At 37.6% G+C, this 18226-nt stretch overlaps 2 protein-coding genes across 2 annotated transcripts in view; one reads left to right on the top strand and one right to left on the bottom strand.

The window, feature by feature from the left end:
- The window catches only part of LOC142229863 (uncharacterized), a 362803-nt gene that overhangs the window by 133330 nt on the left and 211247 nt on the right, over positions 1-18226 (bottom strand). The gene's annotated exons all lie outside the window — the stretch shown is intronic.
- LOC142230144 (uncharacterized) lies at positions 6974-15754 on the top strand. The gene is made up of 2 exons (XM_075300776.1): positions 6974-7168; positions 14369-15754. Exon 2 carries the CDS (start codon positions 14371-14373, stop codon positions 15115-15117), a length of 747 nt encoding a protein of 248 aa, XP_075156891.1. The 5' UTR covers positions 6974-7168; positions 14369-14370; the 3' UTR covers positions 15118-15754.

Here is an 18226-nt window from a genome sequence, read left to right on the forward strand (position 1 = left end):
ATTGAATAGGACTACAAGTTTGTTTTGTGTACGCTATAATAAAGGTGTGTTCACGTGTTTGGCTGTGTGTGTGTGTGCGCGCGAGTGAGTGAGTGCGTGTTGTTATATGGTTGAAGTACAAGTTTAGTTCAAGGTAAATTATAAGCGAGACAGGCACGTCGTATCCATTTGAATATAATCCATACTCTCAGTTTTTTTTTTTGCTTTTCTTTTGTTGTGTTTTGATTCTCTAATATGAATATATACTCGTCAAGTATTTGCCTATGTATGAGTATCAAAGTATATATCCATAAATAAGTTTGTGGATGAATAGACATATAGATGAACATATAGACTTTTAGGCATCCCCCGATACTAACTGACTGACTGACAGACAGACACATGTATTCCCACGTACACATTGTAGATAAGGTCGGTTGGTTAGCTGCAGCCATTGATATTGTGGGCAACATGTTGTCTTTATAACGCCAACATTTAGTCGCAGCCTGTCTGCCTGATATCAATGGTCGGGGCAAAGACATTCTTATACCCCCGACAAGCAAGCAAGTAAACAACAACCTCATCCATTCATTCACTCTCTTCTTTGGTTAGTTTTGCGGTTGCTGTTGTGTTTGTTGTTAACAACATTGTTATTGTTGTTATTCTTTACCAGACATAATGGTCTCTGAGAGTCATCGAGAAGAAGCCGAGTTAAATTTTTCGGAAATAATCCGCATTGGGTTTAAAGAAATCCTCAACAAAATGTGAAACGTGATGTTCGCGTAATACTAGACGTGAGTAGCACTTAAAATTCAGTCAATTTGTAAATGTTTCCGGGATATCTTTTTTAAAGAACAAATTTAAGCAGAAATAACCGAAACCTTAAATAAGGATTAATTGGATGGAGAAACATTTGCAGAATTGCAATAGTTATAGTTCTACAGGGGTCTAGGTGTATTTATATTTGATTTGTACACTTAAGAAATGTTTACTTTGATTCAAAGATTTTGACCTTCCCTTAGATATTTTGGTATTGATATTTAATGTTTTTATACCCTGCGCCACACTGTGGAACAGGGCATTATAAGTTAGTGCATATGTTTGTAACACCCAGAAGGAGACGAGATAGACACATGGTGTCTTTGGCAATAATGCTCAGGGTGGGTCCCTGAGTCGATATAACCATGTCCGTCTGTCCGTCCGTTCGTCCGTCCGTCTGTCTGTGAACAAATTTTTGTGATCAAAGTCTAGGTCGCAATTTAAGTCCAATCGCCTTCAAGTATGCCACATGTTCCTAATTTGGGTCAGAATAGAACCCTATTGATTTTGGAAGCAATCGGTTCAGATTTAGATATAGCTCCCATATATATCTTTTGCCCGATATGCACTAATATGGACCCAGCAGCCAGAGTTTTATACCGATTTGTTTGAAATTTTGTACAAACACAACACTTAGTCGTACAGTCAAGTGTGCAAAATTTGATTGAAATCGGTTCAGATGTAGATATAGCTCCCATATATATTTTTCGCCCGATATGGACTTATATGGCCCCAGAAGCTAGATTTTTTGGCCGAATTTGGTTGAAATTTTGCACTAGGAGTACAATTAGTAGTATAGTCAAGTGTGCAAAATTTGATTGAAATCGGTTCAGATTTAGATATAGCTCCCATATATATCTTTCGCCCGATATGGACTACTATGGTCCTAAAAGCCAGAGTTTTGGTCCAATTTGGTTGAAATTTTGTACAAACATAACACTTAGTCGTATAGTAAAGTGTGCAAAATTTGATTGAAATCGGTTCAGATTTAGATATAGCTCCCATATATATCTTTCGCCCTATATAGACTTATATGGCCCCAGAAGCCAGATTTTTGACCGAATTTGGTTGAAATTTTGCACCAGGAGTACAATTAGTAGTATAGTCATGTGTGCAAAATTTGACTGAAATCGGTTCAGATTTAGATATAGCTCGCATATATATCTTTCGCCCGATATGGACTAATATGGTCCTAAATGCCAGAGTTTTGGCCCAATTTGGTTGAAATTTTGCACAAGGAGTAGATTTAGCATTGTAGCTATGCGTGCCAATTCGATTCAGATTTAGATATAGCTCCCATATATATCTTTCGCCCGATATGTACTTATATGGACCCAGAAGCCAGAGTTTTATCCCGATTAGCTTGAAATTTTGCACAAGGAGTACAATTGGTAGTTTAGTAATGTGTGCCAAATTTGATTGAAATCGGTTCAGATTTAAATATAAAGTGTGATACGGTCAAAATTTGGTCAAGGGAAAACGCGTGTAAATCGGTGAAATCGTTTATTTAAAAAATCAAATTAAATTTCTTTTTCAAGTTTAACTAGTATAAAATTCAGGAAAAATATTCAGTTAGGCTTTCGCTTTTCCAAATCCGAATTGCCGGGCCTCACGCTTGACACCTGCCATCAGATTTTGTACAGCCACCTTGTCCACCTTCTTCGCCGCAGAAAGCCAGTTTGCCTTGAACTGCTGCTCGTCCTTAGCAGTTTTTTGGTCTTCTTTAGGTTCCGCTTGACAATAGCCCAGTATTTCTCAATTGGGCGGAGCTCTGGCGTGTTGGGAGGGTTCTTGTCCTTGGGAACCACCTGTTGGCGGCGTACCACTCCATGGCCTTTTTACCGTAATGGCAAGATGCCAAATCCGGCCAAAACAGTACGGAACAACCGTGTTTCTTCTTTTTACCGTAATGGCAAGATGCCAAATCCGGCCAAAACAGTACGGAACAACCGTGTTTCTTCAGAAAAGGCAGCAGACGTTTATTCAAACACTCTTTCACGTAAATTTCTTGGTTGACAGTGCCGGAAGCTATGAAAATGCTTCTTTTCAAGCCACAGGTACAGATGGCTTGCCAAACCAGATATTTCTTTGCGAACTTTGACAGTTTTATGTGCTTGAAAATATCTGCTACCTTTCCCCTTCCTTTTGCCGTATAAAACTCCTGTCCCGGAAGATGCTTGTAGTCGGCTTTGGCGTAGGTTTCGTCGTCCATTACCACGCAGTCAAACTTCGTCAGCAACGTCGTGTACAGCCTCCGGGATCGCGCTTTGGCCGTCGTATTTTGTTTATCATCGCGATTTGGAGTCACTAACTTCTTGTAAGTCGATAGTCCGGCTCGTTGTTTGGCTCGATGCATGGTTGTAGACGATACACCCAGCTTATTTGCGGCATCTCGGAGAGAGAGGTTAGAGTTTCGCTTGAAACTACCGGCAACTCTCTTTGTCGTCTCAGCGGCTTCCGATTTTCGATTTCTCCCTATCCAGACTTCCTGGCTGTCGACAAACGTTCCCTAAACACTTTAATTACATTTGTAACGGTTGATTTGGCAACTTTTAGCGATTTTGCCAGCTTTGCTTGCGAGTAGCTCGGATTTTCGCGATGCGCGAGCAAAATTTTGATACGCTGCTCTTCTTGCTTGGACGGCATTTTGACAACTGAAGAGTGAATACCAAAATCAAAACAGGAGTACACACAAACACCTTCAAAATGAGGGGTGTTCAGGTTTTTTAAATGCAAAATTGAAAGAAAAACGTCAAGTTTATATTGACCAAATTTTGACCGTATCACCCTTTAGCTCCCATATATATGTTTTTTTGATTTCAAAAAAAAATGGTCAAAATACCAACATTTTCCTTGTTAAATCGCCACAGCTTAGTCGGAAGGTTGTAAAAATGACTCTAATCTTCCTAAACTTCTAATACATATATATCGATCGATAAATAATAAATAAACTTTTGCGAAGTTTCCTCAAAATTGCTTCAGATTTAAATGTTTCCCATATTTTTTTACTGAAATTGTGTTCCACCCTAGTGCATTGGCCGACTTAAATTTTGAGTCTATAGATTTTGTAGAAGTCTATCAAATTCTGTCTAGATCGAGTGATATTTAAATGTATGTATTTGGGACAAACCTTTATATATAGCCCGAAACACATTTGACGGATGCGATATGGTATCGAAAATTTGAATCTACAAAGTGGTGCAGGGTATAATATAGTCGGCCCCGCCCGACTTTAGACTTTCCTTACTTGTTTTTTTTTTTTTGAATTTTTGGTCAAAATTTAGTTTTTATTTTTTAGTGCAGATTACTCAAAAGTACAAAAAATTTCCGGAAATAGATGTATTAAATACAACAACCTTGACTTCATAGAATTCGGTAAAAATTCTAAGACGTAAGAATTTTTTTCTGGCTGTATCTTAAAATATACAGTGCGCATTTAAGTGATAAATCGATATTTTTTTTACTGTAAGGAAAATTTGACTTACTTCAAGGAATGTCACTTTGACAGAGGGACGCGAACTTCAAAGATTTATGTCCTAAATTTAAATAAGAAAGTTTTTAAATGAAAGATTATAACTTTCTTTTTAATGATTTTATTAATTTGAGTTGGAAAATAGCTGAAATATATTAGTTAACTGATATATTGATTTTTTGAATTAAATATAAAAGAACTTCAAAAATAGGCTTACACTTATTTCGAGGATTTTGTGTCTTTAGTGTACATTTTTTTGTTGGAAATTTGGAAACATTTTTTTATTTTTTAATATCTAAACTGACATTTATTTATACATGAAACCTTCGTTGTTATATCGCCAAAAGAGAATGAAAAATGGATAAATTAGATATGTGTACTAATTTTAAATTTATAAACCCTACAGTGAAAAAAATATTAACGTGATATTAAAAATTAACCATACTAAATTTTAGAAATCGCAAAGTACCAAATCTAAACTAATTCAAAAATTTGATTTTATTTTCGATATTCTTTTCGTTTGAACAAAAATTCGAACAAAAATTTTAACGAAAAATTCAGGGCGACTTTAAGGTAAAGTTTTATATAACAGTCAAAATTAAAATTTGAAAATCTATTTATCGACATCCATTAGTCTCTTGACATTCCTTTTCTCTTCTATCCACCATAATAATTTAGCTACTGTTATTTGACCCATTTTTTTGCTACGAAAGAAAAAAAAAACGCAAACTCGCAATATGGAAATCAAACACGTAGAAAAATGTTATGAATATTGAAGCAAATGACACATGAAATATTTTTGGAAGACACAACAGAAAGGACAAAGAAGAAGAAACAACAGCGATTAATCAATAATGTATTCGTAGAGAATAATAATTTTTTGAAAGAAAATTACCACTGACACTCACATTCATTCATATCTACACCATGAACTCTCGAATGTGCTGGCTCTTCAACATTTGCTCCTATGTATATTACTTTTTTTGTTTTTTAGAATATGCGATTAATAACAATGTCCTTGGGGGGATTTTACTGGCATGACCTCTACAAATATTTGATGGGTTGTTTGTGGACATTGTCGTTAGGCATTCGGTGAAATGTATAAAGTTACACAATGGGTCACATTTTTTTAAATTAGTGAAATAATTTAAATTTCAGTTGTGTAATTTCGGATTACATTTTATGTCAAAACTTATGTAGATAATATTCACGAATATTGTGTTATCAACAACGTGACAATGGATGACCTGAATCAATAGCCATACATTAGATAATATATATAAGAATGTCGGCAAAAATAAAACTTTTTCTGTTATATGAGTTTTTTATTATAATCAATTATTGTTTATAAATCAATGTCAAGAAAAAACAAGTAAGGAAAGTCTAAAGTCGGACAGGACCGACTATATTATACACTGCACCACTTTGTAAATCCACATTTTCGATACTTTCGATACTACCCGTCAAATGTGTTGTGTGCTATATAAAGGTTTTTGTCCCAAATACATACATTTAAATCTGACTCCATCTGAACAAAATGTATAATCTATAAACTTAAAATTTAAGTCGGCTAATGCCCTGGGATGGTACACTATGTTAGTAAAAACAAGTAAGGAAAGTCTAAAGTCGGGTGGGGCCGACTATTTTATACCCTGCACCACTTTGTAGATCTAAATTTTCGATACCATATCACATCCGCCAAATGTGTTGGGTGCTATATATAAAGGTTTGTCCCAAATACATACATTTAAATATCACTCGATTTGGACAGAATTTGATAGACTTTTACAAAATCTATAGACCCAAAATTTAAGTTGGCTAATGCACTAGGGTGGAACACAATTTTAGTAAAAAAATATGGGAAACATTTAAATCTGAAACAATTTTAAGGAAACTTCGCAAAAGTTTATTTATGATTTATCGCTCGATATATATGTATTAGAAGTTAAGGAAAATTAGAGTCATTTTAACAACTTTTCGACTAAGCAGTGGTGATTTAACAGGGAAAATGTTGGTATTGTGACCATTTTTGTCGAAATTAGAAAAACATATATATGGGAGCTATATCTATATCTGAACCGATTTCAATCAAATTTGGCACACATGACTATATTACTAATTGTTCACGTAAGTAGGGGTGAATGACCTATTATATGTACGAGACAACAATGGTTGGCATCCCTACATGCGTGAACTTGCTGCCCTCCTTACTCTTTGTTTGCCGCCGTTGCGCGTAGCGCCTATGACATGCGCCTGTCATAAGGAAAAGAGTAAAGAGAAAAAAAGGATAGTCAAAGTAAAACCAATTAACTACAGTGTGCGGAGCTTAAAACTAAGAAGATAATTTAATTCGGTTATTGTGAAACGCCAAAAGATAAAAAATCACCGTACCGGCGTACGAAACAAGCAGCGATTTGTATATCGTATAATTGTATTTCGTTGCAACTATTATACATACCACCGAAAGTTTAAGACAGCGGCAAGCAAAAGAAACAAACGATAGTTCAAGAAATAAGTGTTAAGCCATAGAATTGAATTCGAACAAAATCATAAATAAATAAAACCGTGCTATTCTAAACGAATTAAACAAACCCAACGTGTATTTAACTGTCTCTAGTGCTCCTAAATATAAATTCATAAATTTGCCCCTACGAGGCTTGTGACAAATACAAGGAGAAGAGCTCCAGCAATTGCTTTGCCCCCACGAGGTGATCAACAATACAGTCATCACACATCCCAGCGGGCAATTATATTTGCTACGATTCGAAGTTGCTAGGATAAGGCCGGAGAGTTGGGTACAGGCCCTAACATATGGTCCTTCTCGGTTTTGACGAACCTACGGTCAGTAAATTTGGAAAAAATTTTAATAACCAGGCCAAAGCAATTCGGATTACAGAGGTACGTACAAATATAATTTTTTTTTTGGAGTGTGGAAAAGAATTTATATTGCCCCTGTTGCTGCCCCTATGGAAAGTCACATAATTGTTGTTGCATACGCTGCCTCAAAATTTTTGGCATAGTCCAATAAGAAAAGAAACATAAAAAAATATTCTCAAATGTTCTAGAATATTTTGTAAATAAATACAGTTATATTTTGTGGCTGCTTCATGTGCATTCTTTGTTGATGCAGGTCATTTCATTTCAAGGGCAAACGACATTTTTTTCTGCTTCACACACGCACAAAGACGTATAAAGGCACAGCCAGTGATTTTGTTTTTGTTCCCAACCGGGATGTTTTGGTGACGTTTTCGGCTGTTGCAAAATTTGGTGGTTGTTTTCATACTTTGTTTATGTCTCTTCGTTTGCCTATGATTTGCATTTTGGAATGCAAAGAGAGTCATAGAGATCAGTCAAATGAGATTTGTGTATTCCACTCATAGTGGAATGTTCGATGGTTGGAAAGAAATGTTTGCCGTAGCACAGTGAAGTGAAACCAAGTCGAATGTCGAATTAAATTGTTGTCTCTTAAACAAGAAAATATTATTAGCACACTTGTCAAAGGACAAGTCAGCGAGTTGCTATATTTGCTTATGCATAAAGTACATACGTGCATATATTTAAAATATTTTCTCTGTCTCTTGGCCGACTAACAAAACGAATTTGGGTCCGTTTTGTGAGAAATATAATTACATAAAGTTCATTACATACAGGAGTACGCACACTTGTATGGAGTACAGGTCGGCGAATCACTCTATTTATTGTCTCAAGGGAACATTAACTGTCTCAAAAAGGCTTTACGCAAAAATTGTTTTAATTTAATTTTTTCGACTGTTTCAATGTTGTTGGATATGTAACACTGTGGTGTAGCAAAGCATTACTGGGATTTGTTTTGCACATTTGGTATTGACGTTTGACAATTATTATTGTGCATACTTGATCATTTGGCACCGCAGTAGCGAGAACATAAAAAAGAAGTATTCTGTCTCAAGGGAAAGTAACATACTTTCAAAAAATTGGAAATTGCGTACAGTGGGCTCAATTGTCTCAAATTTGAAAATTTTTCTGTTGTGAATGATGAAATACACTAAAAGAAATTTTTTACAACGGCCGTACAAATATTTAATTAATGGTAAACAATTATATAAATATTAATTATTTTCACCACATCTGACGGATTAGAAAATTATTTGGCCGAATAATTTTGAAAATTTGGTGTAATTTAAATGTATCTTTGCGGAAATATTTGAATGCGCTGAATTATTAATATACAGTGGGAACGCCAGTCTCAAGTTGAGAATATTGATATTTAATTATCTGAAGTATAAGCGTGAAGAAATACCTAAATTATCGGGATAATAGATAAAACATATATCCATAGGTCACTGACTCGAATGTCTCATGAGCACAGTGGGCTAAAACAACATCGAATGCAACATTTTTCAATTTTTTTTTGCAATAATTTCCCCATATCGCCATACATTTTGTTGGGTTACAAAACTTTGCATTTAATCACGAGTTTAAATCTACATTTTCTTGTCGCACTTTGACAATTTAAATACTACCAAATACATTCCAATATAATTAATAAAACTGCCTCGTACTTTGGTGAACTATTTGGAATTGTATTAGCAAGAATTCGTTATTGCATAGGAGATATTGCGCTGATTTATTATCAAATAAATTTGTTCCTTTTAATTTCGTGAGATTCTTTTGCACTGATTTGATTTAAAAATCGGTATATTGAGCTAAGAGAATTCTTATTCGGAAAATTTGTGGATTTTTTGCTGTCTCATCACACAGCTGTGCAATATTTATCTTTCTCAAAGGGAAAGGATTTTTATTCGTATATCTGTCTCAATCAAAGATGGGGCTGTTGGAAGAATATATCATTTTGTGCGATGAGGTCACGGCCTATGAACAAAACTTAAAACAATCTGAGGAATTGCAATACAATGAAATGTCGATAGAGGCAGAACAACAAGAGCTGCAAAGCATGTATAATGAGTGGAAGGATTTTTATAGAAAATGTATCAATGACCCAGCTTGTGAAAAGAAAGACAAAGTAACTTTACGAAAGAAAAAAGTTGAAGTTCACAACAGTTACATTCGATGTATGGCTTTCATTGGGGATATTAAGTCAAAAATAAAGGAAGCTGTTTCCCCCCCAATTCAAAAGACTGGTAGCTCAATTTCTGTCCCGCCGTGTGATACGGAAATTTTTCATGGCGACTATTTGAATTGGCCCAGTTTTAGGGATTTATTCACTGCTATATATGTGAATAATAAAAAATTGAGCGCTGTAGAGAAATTGTACCACCTTTTCCAAAAAACGAGTGGAGAAGCACGTGAAATAAATAGACATATCCCATTAACGTCTGAAGGTTTTGAAATTGCGTGGGAAAACTTGCGTAATCAATACGAGAATAAACGCATAGTAATTAACAATCAATTACGAACAATTTTTAATCTGCCTCAGTGTACGCAAGAATCTTCTAGCGGTCTGAAGAAATTGCAACGCGAAATTAATAATGCGATATCAGTTCTCAAACTATATAAAATCGACATTGGTTCGTGGGATCCGATATTTATATATCAATGTTCTTCAAAATTGCCAAAGTTAACATTGTCTCTGTGGGAGCAGTCAGTTGCTCAAAAGACTGAAATACCGAAGTGGGAGGAACTTGATAAGTTTCTAACTGAAAGGTTTCATGCGTTAGAAAGTGTATCGGACATTTATGGCCCACATACTTCAAATTCATCTCTGCCTCAGCGGCAAAAGTATAATAATTTTGATAAATCTAAAAGTTTTAAAGTCCATCACACAAAAGTAAATGCCCAGAAATGCAGTTTGTGCAAAGGAAATCACATCTTACGTTCCTGTCCCAAGTTCATGAGTATGAACTATAAAAATAGAATTTCAATTGTAAGACGGGACAAATATTGTATGAATTGTTTGTCTTTGGGACACATGGTTTCAGAATGCCATAGTCAGAAAACGTGTTCCGAATGTAATTTAAAACATCATACGCTGTTACACAGACCGAATCTTCCCCAAAAAGGAAATAATAATCAAAGTAATAGTAAATCGAATTCACAGTTAGCGACTAATAACAATACAATGCCTCAAGAGGAACAGCCCTCAGCTTCAACTTCAGGGAACGTTAGGGCATATCATACAACGGTTTCTAATAAAACGATGTTAGCTACTGCATGGATAACTGTTATTAAAGATGGTATTTCTCATAAAGCCCGAGCACTAATTGATCCTTGTGCGGATGATTCATTTGTCTCTGAGAGACTTAGAAGAATACTTAAATTATCTACGAAAGCTATTTCTGCCGATATTTCTGGATTAGGCGGCGAGCATTTAACCAAATGCACTAAATTGGCATATTTTACAATCGGTTCGGTGTTTGATCCGAACTTTTCATTAGAAATAGATGCACTTGTTGTCCCAGATGTAACAGGAAATGTTCCAACACATTCCTTTGATAATTTTTCTGCTTCACAATTGCCTAAATTAGATTTTGCTGACCCACATTTTTATGTTAGCGGTCCGGTGGATATCCTCATAGGAGGAAATTTATATCCACTAATTTTACTCAATGGAGTACAACACGGCATTCTTGGTTCGCTTGTGGCACAGAAAACGGTCTTTGGATGGATCGTAACTGGCCCAACGTACAATAGGACTTCGATGAATGTGTCTCGGGTAGCTCATTGTACAAGAGTGTCAATAGATGAGCAACTGTCTCGATTTTGGGAAATCGAAGAACTTCCAAAGGAAACACGAATTTCTGAAGAAGATAAAATATGTGAAGACATATATCGCTCCACTGTTAAACGAGATGTGACGGGAAGGTACACCGTCGACTTGCCATTCAAATCTGACCCAAAAGTGGGTGCACTTAGTAATTCAAACAGATATGTGGCTCTAAGTCAATTCCTACGAAATGAACAATCACTGACACGAAAGCCTGAAATTAAGGTTATGTATGATGACGTGATCAATGAATATTTGTCTCTAGGACATATGGAACTTGTTGATTTTCCAAAGGGAGAATCTGAACCTTGTTTTTATCTGCCTCATCATGGCGTATATAAGCCCGAAAGTGTTTCCACCAAATTGAGAGTGGTATTTAATGCCTCATGTCCCTCGGCGAAGGGAAAAAGTCTGAACGACTTATTATATGTTGGGCCAGTCTTGCAGAAAGACATAGTGACCCTAATTTTAAATTGGAGATTGTACAAATTTGTTTTTAACGCGGATATCACAAAGATGTATCGGCAAATCTTTGTCAACCCCAAGCATGCCCCGTACCAACGGATTTTATATAGATCAGATCCAGATAGTGAAATTAAAGATTACCAGTTGAGAACGGTAACATTTGGCGTCAATTGCGCGCCTTATTTGGCCCTACGCACTCTGCTCCAATTGGCCGAAGATGAGGAAAAAAGATTTCCACTAGGGTCAACTATATTAAGGAACAATATGTATATTGATGACGCGCTTGCCGGCGCACATTCTGTCTCTGAGGGCCTAAGGGCTAGAAAAGAATTAGAAAGGATTCTTTTATCTGGTGGGTTTGAACTTCGAAAGTGGACTTCAAACAGTAAAGAAATTTTAAAGGGCTTGCCTCGAGACACTCTGTTGAGTGAAAATTTTCTGGATTTTGATGAGAAAAGCTCGGCGAAAACATTGGGAATCAGGTGGAACGCCAAAACTGATATGTTTTATTTTGTCTCAGAAAAGTTAAAAGACAAAGAAACTTTTACTAAAAGGGAAGTTTTGTCGGTGATTGCGCGTCTCTTTGACCCATTGGGTTGGTTATCTCCGGTTATAATTACCGCGAAGATATTTATGCAACAGCTATGGCTGGACGAAATTGAGTGGGATGATTTCCTCAAACCAATGTCTCTAATGAAATGGAAGTCATTCATACAAAAATATGTCGATATTGATCAAATAAATATCCCACGTTGGGTTAGATATTCGCCCGAATGCGAAATTGAATTTCACGGATTCTGTGACTCCTCGGAGCTTGCTTATGCAGCTGTATTGTACGCGAGGGTAAAGTGTTGTGGCCAGATTCACACTAATATTCTTGTCTCAAAATCAAGAGTCGCGCCAATTAAAAAACTTTCTCTGCCCAGGCTAGAGTTGTGTGGAGCTCTACTTCTAGCAGAATTGATAAACATTTTTCTGCCTCAATTAAATGTTCATGACAGGCCTCTCTATTTATGGTCCGACTCAACTATCGTCCTCGCTTGGCTGAAGAAACCTTCACATACTTGGACAACCTTCGTGGCAAATAGAGTTGCCAAAATTCAAGACAAAGTCGGAGACTGTTGGCGTCACGTTTCCACTGGTGATAACCCCGCTGACCTAGCAACCCGGGGGGCGACTCCTTCAGAGTTGAAGGATCATACACTTTGGTGGTCGGGACCACCATGGTTAAAAGAAGAGGATCGGTTTTGGCCTTCGAACGCAACCATTCCTGATACGAATCTAGAAGCCAAGCCAACACAGGTTCATTTAGCTAGGTCAGCAGATTTCGAGGATATACTTGAGCGATTTTCTTGCCTCTCTCGGGCGATTCACGTCATCGCCTATATGTTTAGATTTTTTCATGCTACTCGTCCTGCCTCTAAGGAGAGGCCAAAGTTCAGCAGCTGTCGTCTAACATCGACTGAATTGGCATTTGCGAGAAATCGTTTAATTTTTCTGTCTCAAAAGATGAAATTTCCTCAAGAACACTGTTCTTTGTCCCAGGATAAGCCCATTGACTCCAAAAGTCCACTATTAACTCTTACCCCGTTTCTCGATAAGGATAAACTCATTCGAGCCAATGGCCGACTAGGTTCCACTCTGTCACTATCATACAGTGAACGACATCCAGTAATTCTGTCTCCTAAAAGCAGTTTTGCCAAACTTTACGTACGCTTTATCCATAAACTGACTCTGCATGGAGGTCCTCAACTAATGCTAGCGACAATACGTCTTGAGTGTTGGATTTTACGAGCAAAAAACTTGATCAGATCTTGTGTTCATAACTGTAAGGATTGCGTACTGGCACGAAAGGCTATGCAAGGCCAAATTATGGCGGCTCTACCCCCTGAACGGACCACATTTAGCCGCCCATTTACAAATACGGGTGTGGACTTTGCGGGTCCATTTGACCTGAAGAATTTCTCTGGTCGTGGATGCCGCATTTCCAAATGCTACATATGCCTTTTTGTCTGTTTCTCGACGAAGGCCATTCATCTTGAGGTTGTGAGTGATTTATCTACCCAAGCTTTCATGGCTGCATTAATACGATTTGTCTCACGTCGAGGCTGTCCTAACAAAATTTATTCCGACAATGGTCGTAATTTTGTGGGAGCTGCCCGAGAAATAAAAGCAAATTTGGTAAAGTCCTTGTCGGAGCTGAAGTCTGAAGCAGCTGTTCGTTATGGCCACCAAAAGTTGGAGTGGCATTTCATCCCTGCCTCTGCACCTCACATGGGAGGGCTGTGGGAGGCCGGCGTAAAAAGTTGTAAGACCCATTTAAAGAAAATTTCGGGTCAAATACGCCACACATTTGAAGAATTTAGTACTATACTGGCCTCGATTGAATCCTGTCTCAATTCACGGCCGCTTACTCCAATGTCGGATAGTCAAGAAGATTTCTCCGTATTGACCCCAGGACATTTCTTGGTTGGTTCATCTCTACTGTCTCCTGCTGAGCCTGAAAAAATTAACGAAAAACTGTCTCTTTTGAATCGTTGGCGCAGACTTAAAATTATCCAACAGGATTTTTGTCGTCGGTGGAAATCCGACTATCTCAAAGAATTGAATAAAAGGAATAAGTGGCAACGGCCTTCAGAAAGCCTTAAATTAGGAGATATGGTCGTTTTGCGTCAGGAAGCAGGAGGGCCTAACGAGTGGCGTCTCGGAAGAGTTATCAAATTGTACCCGGGGTCCGACGGGCACATTAGAGTTGTTGACCTGAAAACGGCAGCTGGACCAATAACACGTCCAATTCACAAACTTGTGCTACTACCTCGCCTTGATTAGCCTTCCAATTATATGAGTTTCCCAGTCTGCCTCTTTTCCACACACATGCTTCTTCAGGTCACCTCATAACCTAACCAAACACAATCTCTGTCTCTCTACAGATATGGCTAACTACAACGATGACTACCGCTGCCTACTTTGCGAGACTCGTCATTCGCTAAAGCTGTGCCGCAGATTCCTAGCCATGCCTCTCGACGAAAAGTTAAATTATGTCCACCAAAACCGGGTTTGCGAAAACTGTCTCGCCTTCTCCCACGAAATTGGTCAATGCAAGAGTGGGCCATGTCGTATTTGTTGGTTTGGCCACCATACGCTTCTCCACCCGGCGGATGCACTGAAATATGAATGGATGGACATGACTGCTTTGGTGTGGATGCGACGTACACAGGTCAAGGAAGTGTCCCACTTGGTACGAGTTCTTATCAACCCCAATGCACCAAAGAGCTACTTGTATCCGGGTAATCTTGACGTAAGAGTGTTCCGTTTCAAAGAAGAGTGGGATATGCCTACGGAGTTTGTGCTAACAGACCGTCGCAGTGAAGTTCGCACCTTGACTGTCACTTTAGAGCCCAGAATGTGTCCATCGCCTTGCACACCTCAACGTTCTGTGCAACCAGCGCCAATCTGGGACATGTACGACCGCTGTGACGTAGCTGACTGTTCTTTTTACCTATCGAACAGATGTGCCGTTGTTTTGGGACAAGATGTGGCGCAGCGAATATTCCTCGGTCTACCTGAAAAAGAAAAGGGATTGCCCTATATCCAGAACACTATTTTTGGCTTGACATTTTTTGGGAATATGGAAGTAGACCAAGAGCGCTGGGATTATAGCTTGCAACTTTTTGAATGAGAATGAGAAGAATCATTATTATTTGAATTTATGTATGCCTCTGGTTAGGCTTGAAGAATAATTTATTTTTTTTGCCTCTGGTTAGGCTTGATATCTTATTTTAATTGATCTTTTATTTTTTTTTATCCCAACATGAGTTGCTATATACATAACTAAGTGTTCAGATCTCATAGAATTTATATTATTACCTGAATTAAAATAGTTTTGTTGATCTCATTATTATAAATGTATCTATATAGTTTTTACGAATAGATCTGTAGGATTTTGCACAGTTGGTGCAAGGGGGGCGGTATGTTCACGTAAGTAGGGGTGAATGACCTATTATATGTACGAGACAACAATGGTTGGCATCCCTACATGCGTGAACTTGCTGCCCTCCTTACTCTTTGTTTGCCGCCGTTGCGCGTAGCGCCTATGACATGCGCCTGTCATAAGGAAAAGAGTAAAGAGAAAAAAAGGATAGTCAAAGTAAAACCAATTAACTACAGTGTGCGGAGCTTAAAACTAAGAAGATAATTTAATTCGGTTATTGTGAAACGCCAAAAGATAAAAAATCACCGTACCGGCGTACGAAACAAGCAGCGATTTGTATATCGTATAATTGTATTTCGTTGCAACTATTATACATACCACCGAAAGTTTAAGACAGCGGCAAGCAAAAGAAACAAACGATAGTTCAAGAAATAAGTGTTAAGCCATAGAATTGAATTCGAACAAAATCATAAATAAATAAAACCGTGCTATTCTAAACGAATTAAACAAACCCAACGTGTATTTAACTGTCTCTAGTGCTCCTAAATATAAATTCATAAATTTGCCCCTACGAGGCTTGTGACAAATACAAGGAGAAGAGCTCCAGCAATTGCTTTGCCCCCACGAGGTGATCAACAATACAGTCATCACACATCCCAGCGGGCAATTATATTTGCTACGATTCGAAGTTGCTAGGATAAGGCCGGAGAGTTGGGTACAGGCCCTAACACTAATTGTACTCCTAGTGCAAAATTTCAACCCAATTGGGCCAAAACTCTGGCTTCTGGGGCCACATAAGTCCATATCGGGCGAAAAATATATATGGAAGCTATATCTGAATCTGAACCGATTTCAATCAAATTTGGCACGCATAGCTACAATGCTAATTCTACTCCCTGTGCAAAATTTCAACCAAATTGGGCCAAAACTCTGGCTTTTAGGACCATATTAGTCCATATCGGGCAAAAGATATATATGGGAGCTATATCTAAATCTGAACCGATTTCAATAAAATTTTGCACACTTGACTATACTACTAATTGTACTCCTAGTGCAAAATGTCAACTAAGTTCGTTCTAAAATCTGGCTTCTAGGGCCATATAAGTCCATATCGGGCGAAAGATTTATATGGGAGCTATATCTAAATCTGAACCGATTTCAATCAAATTTTGCACACTTGACTATACTACTAATTGTACTCCTAGTGCAAAATTTCAACCAAATTCGGCCAAAACTGTGGCTGCTGGGTCCATATTAGTGCATATCGGGCGAAATATATATATGGGAGCTATATCTAAATCTGAACTGATTTCAATCACATTGTGCACACTTGACTATACGACTAACCCCCATTTTCATAAAGCTCCGTTAGTGTGCCGTTAACTAACCAACTTTTAAACCGTATTATGGACGAAGCTGTCATCTTGCCTTTATATTCCATAGGCCAGTTAGGAACTTAACTGACGAAAAATTTTCAGTTAAAGTTAACCGGAGAGAAGATATTTGCAATTTACTTTCTGTTAACTGGCAGTTAAAGCCTAACGGAGCTACATGAAAATGGCCGTAAGTGTTATGTTTGTACAAAATGTCAAGCAAATCGGTATAAAACTCTGGCTGCTGGGTCCATATTAGTGTATATCGGGCGAAAGATATATATTGGATCTATATCTAAATCGGAACCGATTTCTTCCAAAATCAATAGGGTTCTATTCTGACCCAAATTAGGAACATGTGCCAAATTTGAAGACGATTGGACTTAAATTGCGACCTAGACTTTGATCACAAAAATGTGTTCACAGACAGACGGACGGTCAGACATTGCTAGATCGACTCAGGAGCCCACCCTGAGCATTTTTGCCAAAGACACCATGTGTCTCCTTCTGGGTGTGGCAAACATATGCACTAACTTATAATACCCTGTTCCACAGTGTGGCGCAGGGTATAGTTATGGACCTCGTCGAAAAGTAAATTTTGTAGAGCTGCACTCGAAAAACGGAAAAAAAATCAGCGCAAAAGTGGTACTTTTTCGACATTTTTGGGATTTTGAGCATAAAGATGAATTTTTTCCGACTTAATATATTCAACACTTTAGTTGGAAAAGTCAAGAGCTATAACTTTGCTAAAGACTGCAAAAACAAATTCACAGCATTTTTCGAGCTATGGCTATGTGAAAAATGTAAGAAATTTGCAAAAAAGTGTTCAAATTCGAATTGGAGGAAAACCTATAGAGGTTCATAAAAACGAACGACAACGCCTCTAGCAAAATGCAGAATTACATTTTTTCCTCCCATCGAGAACTTTCGGCTGGGATAAGTTGGATAAGTTTTGGAGTCCAAAAAATTTAATATTGCATCGCAGTGTATTTTGCTGCATATATTGAAGAAGTATGTACAGCCGTTAGTTCGGCCGGGTTTAATCTTAAATACCAACCACCCACCATGAATTAAATATAATAGATTCCTCTAAGAATTAAAGTCCCATGTCTTTGAACTAAGACCAATTTTTCTTATATAAATATAAAGAAACACATTTTTGATTTAAAGAAATTGTCCTTAAATTAACTGAAATATTGAAACTTTAGATTTAAGATAAAAACGCTTCAAATACCGGCTAAGACTTATTTTGAAGGTTTAGCGTCTTTGTTTTTTTTTTTTATACCCACCACCATAGGATGGGGGGTATATTAACTTTGTCATTCCGTTTGTAACACATCGAAATATTGCTCTAAGACCCCATAAAGTATATATATTCTGGGTCGTGGTGAAATTCTGAGTCGATCTGAGCATGTCCGTCCGTCCGTCCGTCCGTCCGTCTGTTGAAATCACGCTAACTTCCGAACGAAACAAGCTATCGACTT

Source organism: Haematobia irritans, chromosome 3 (genome assembly GCF_050003625.1).
Source record: "Haematobia irritans isolate KBUSLIRL chromosome 3, ASM5000362v1, whole genome shotgun sequence".
Taxonomy (NCBI): Eukaryota; Metazoa; Arthropoda; class Insecta; order Diptera; family Muscidae; genus Haematobia; species Haematobia irritans.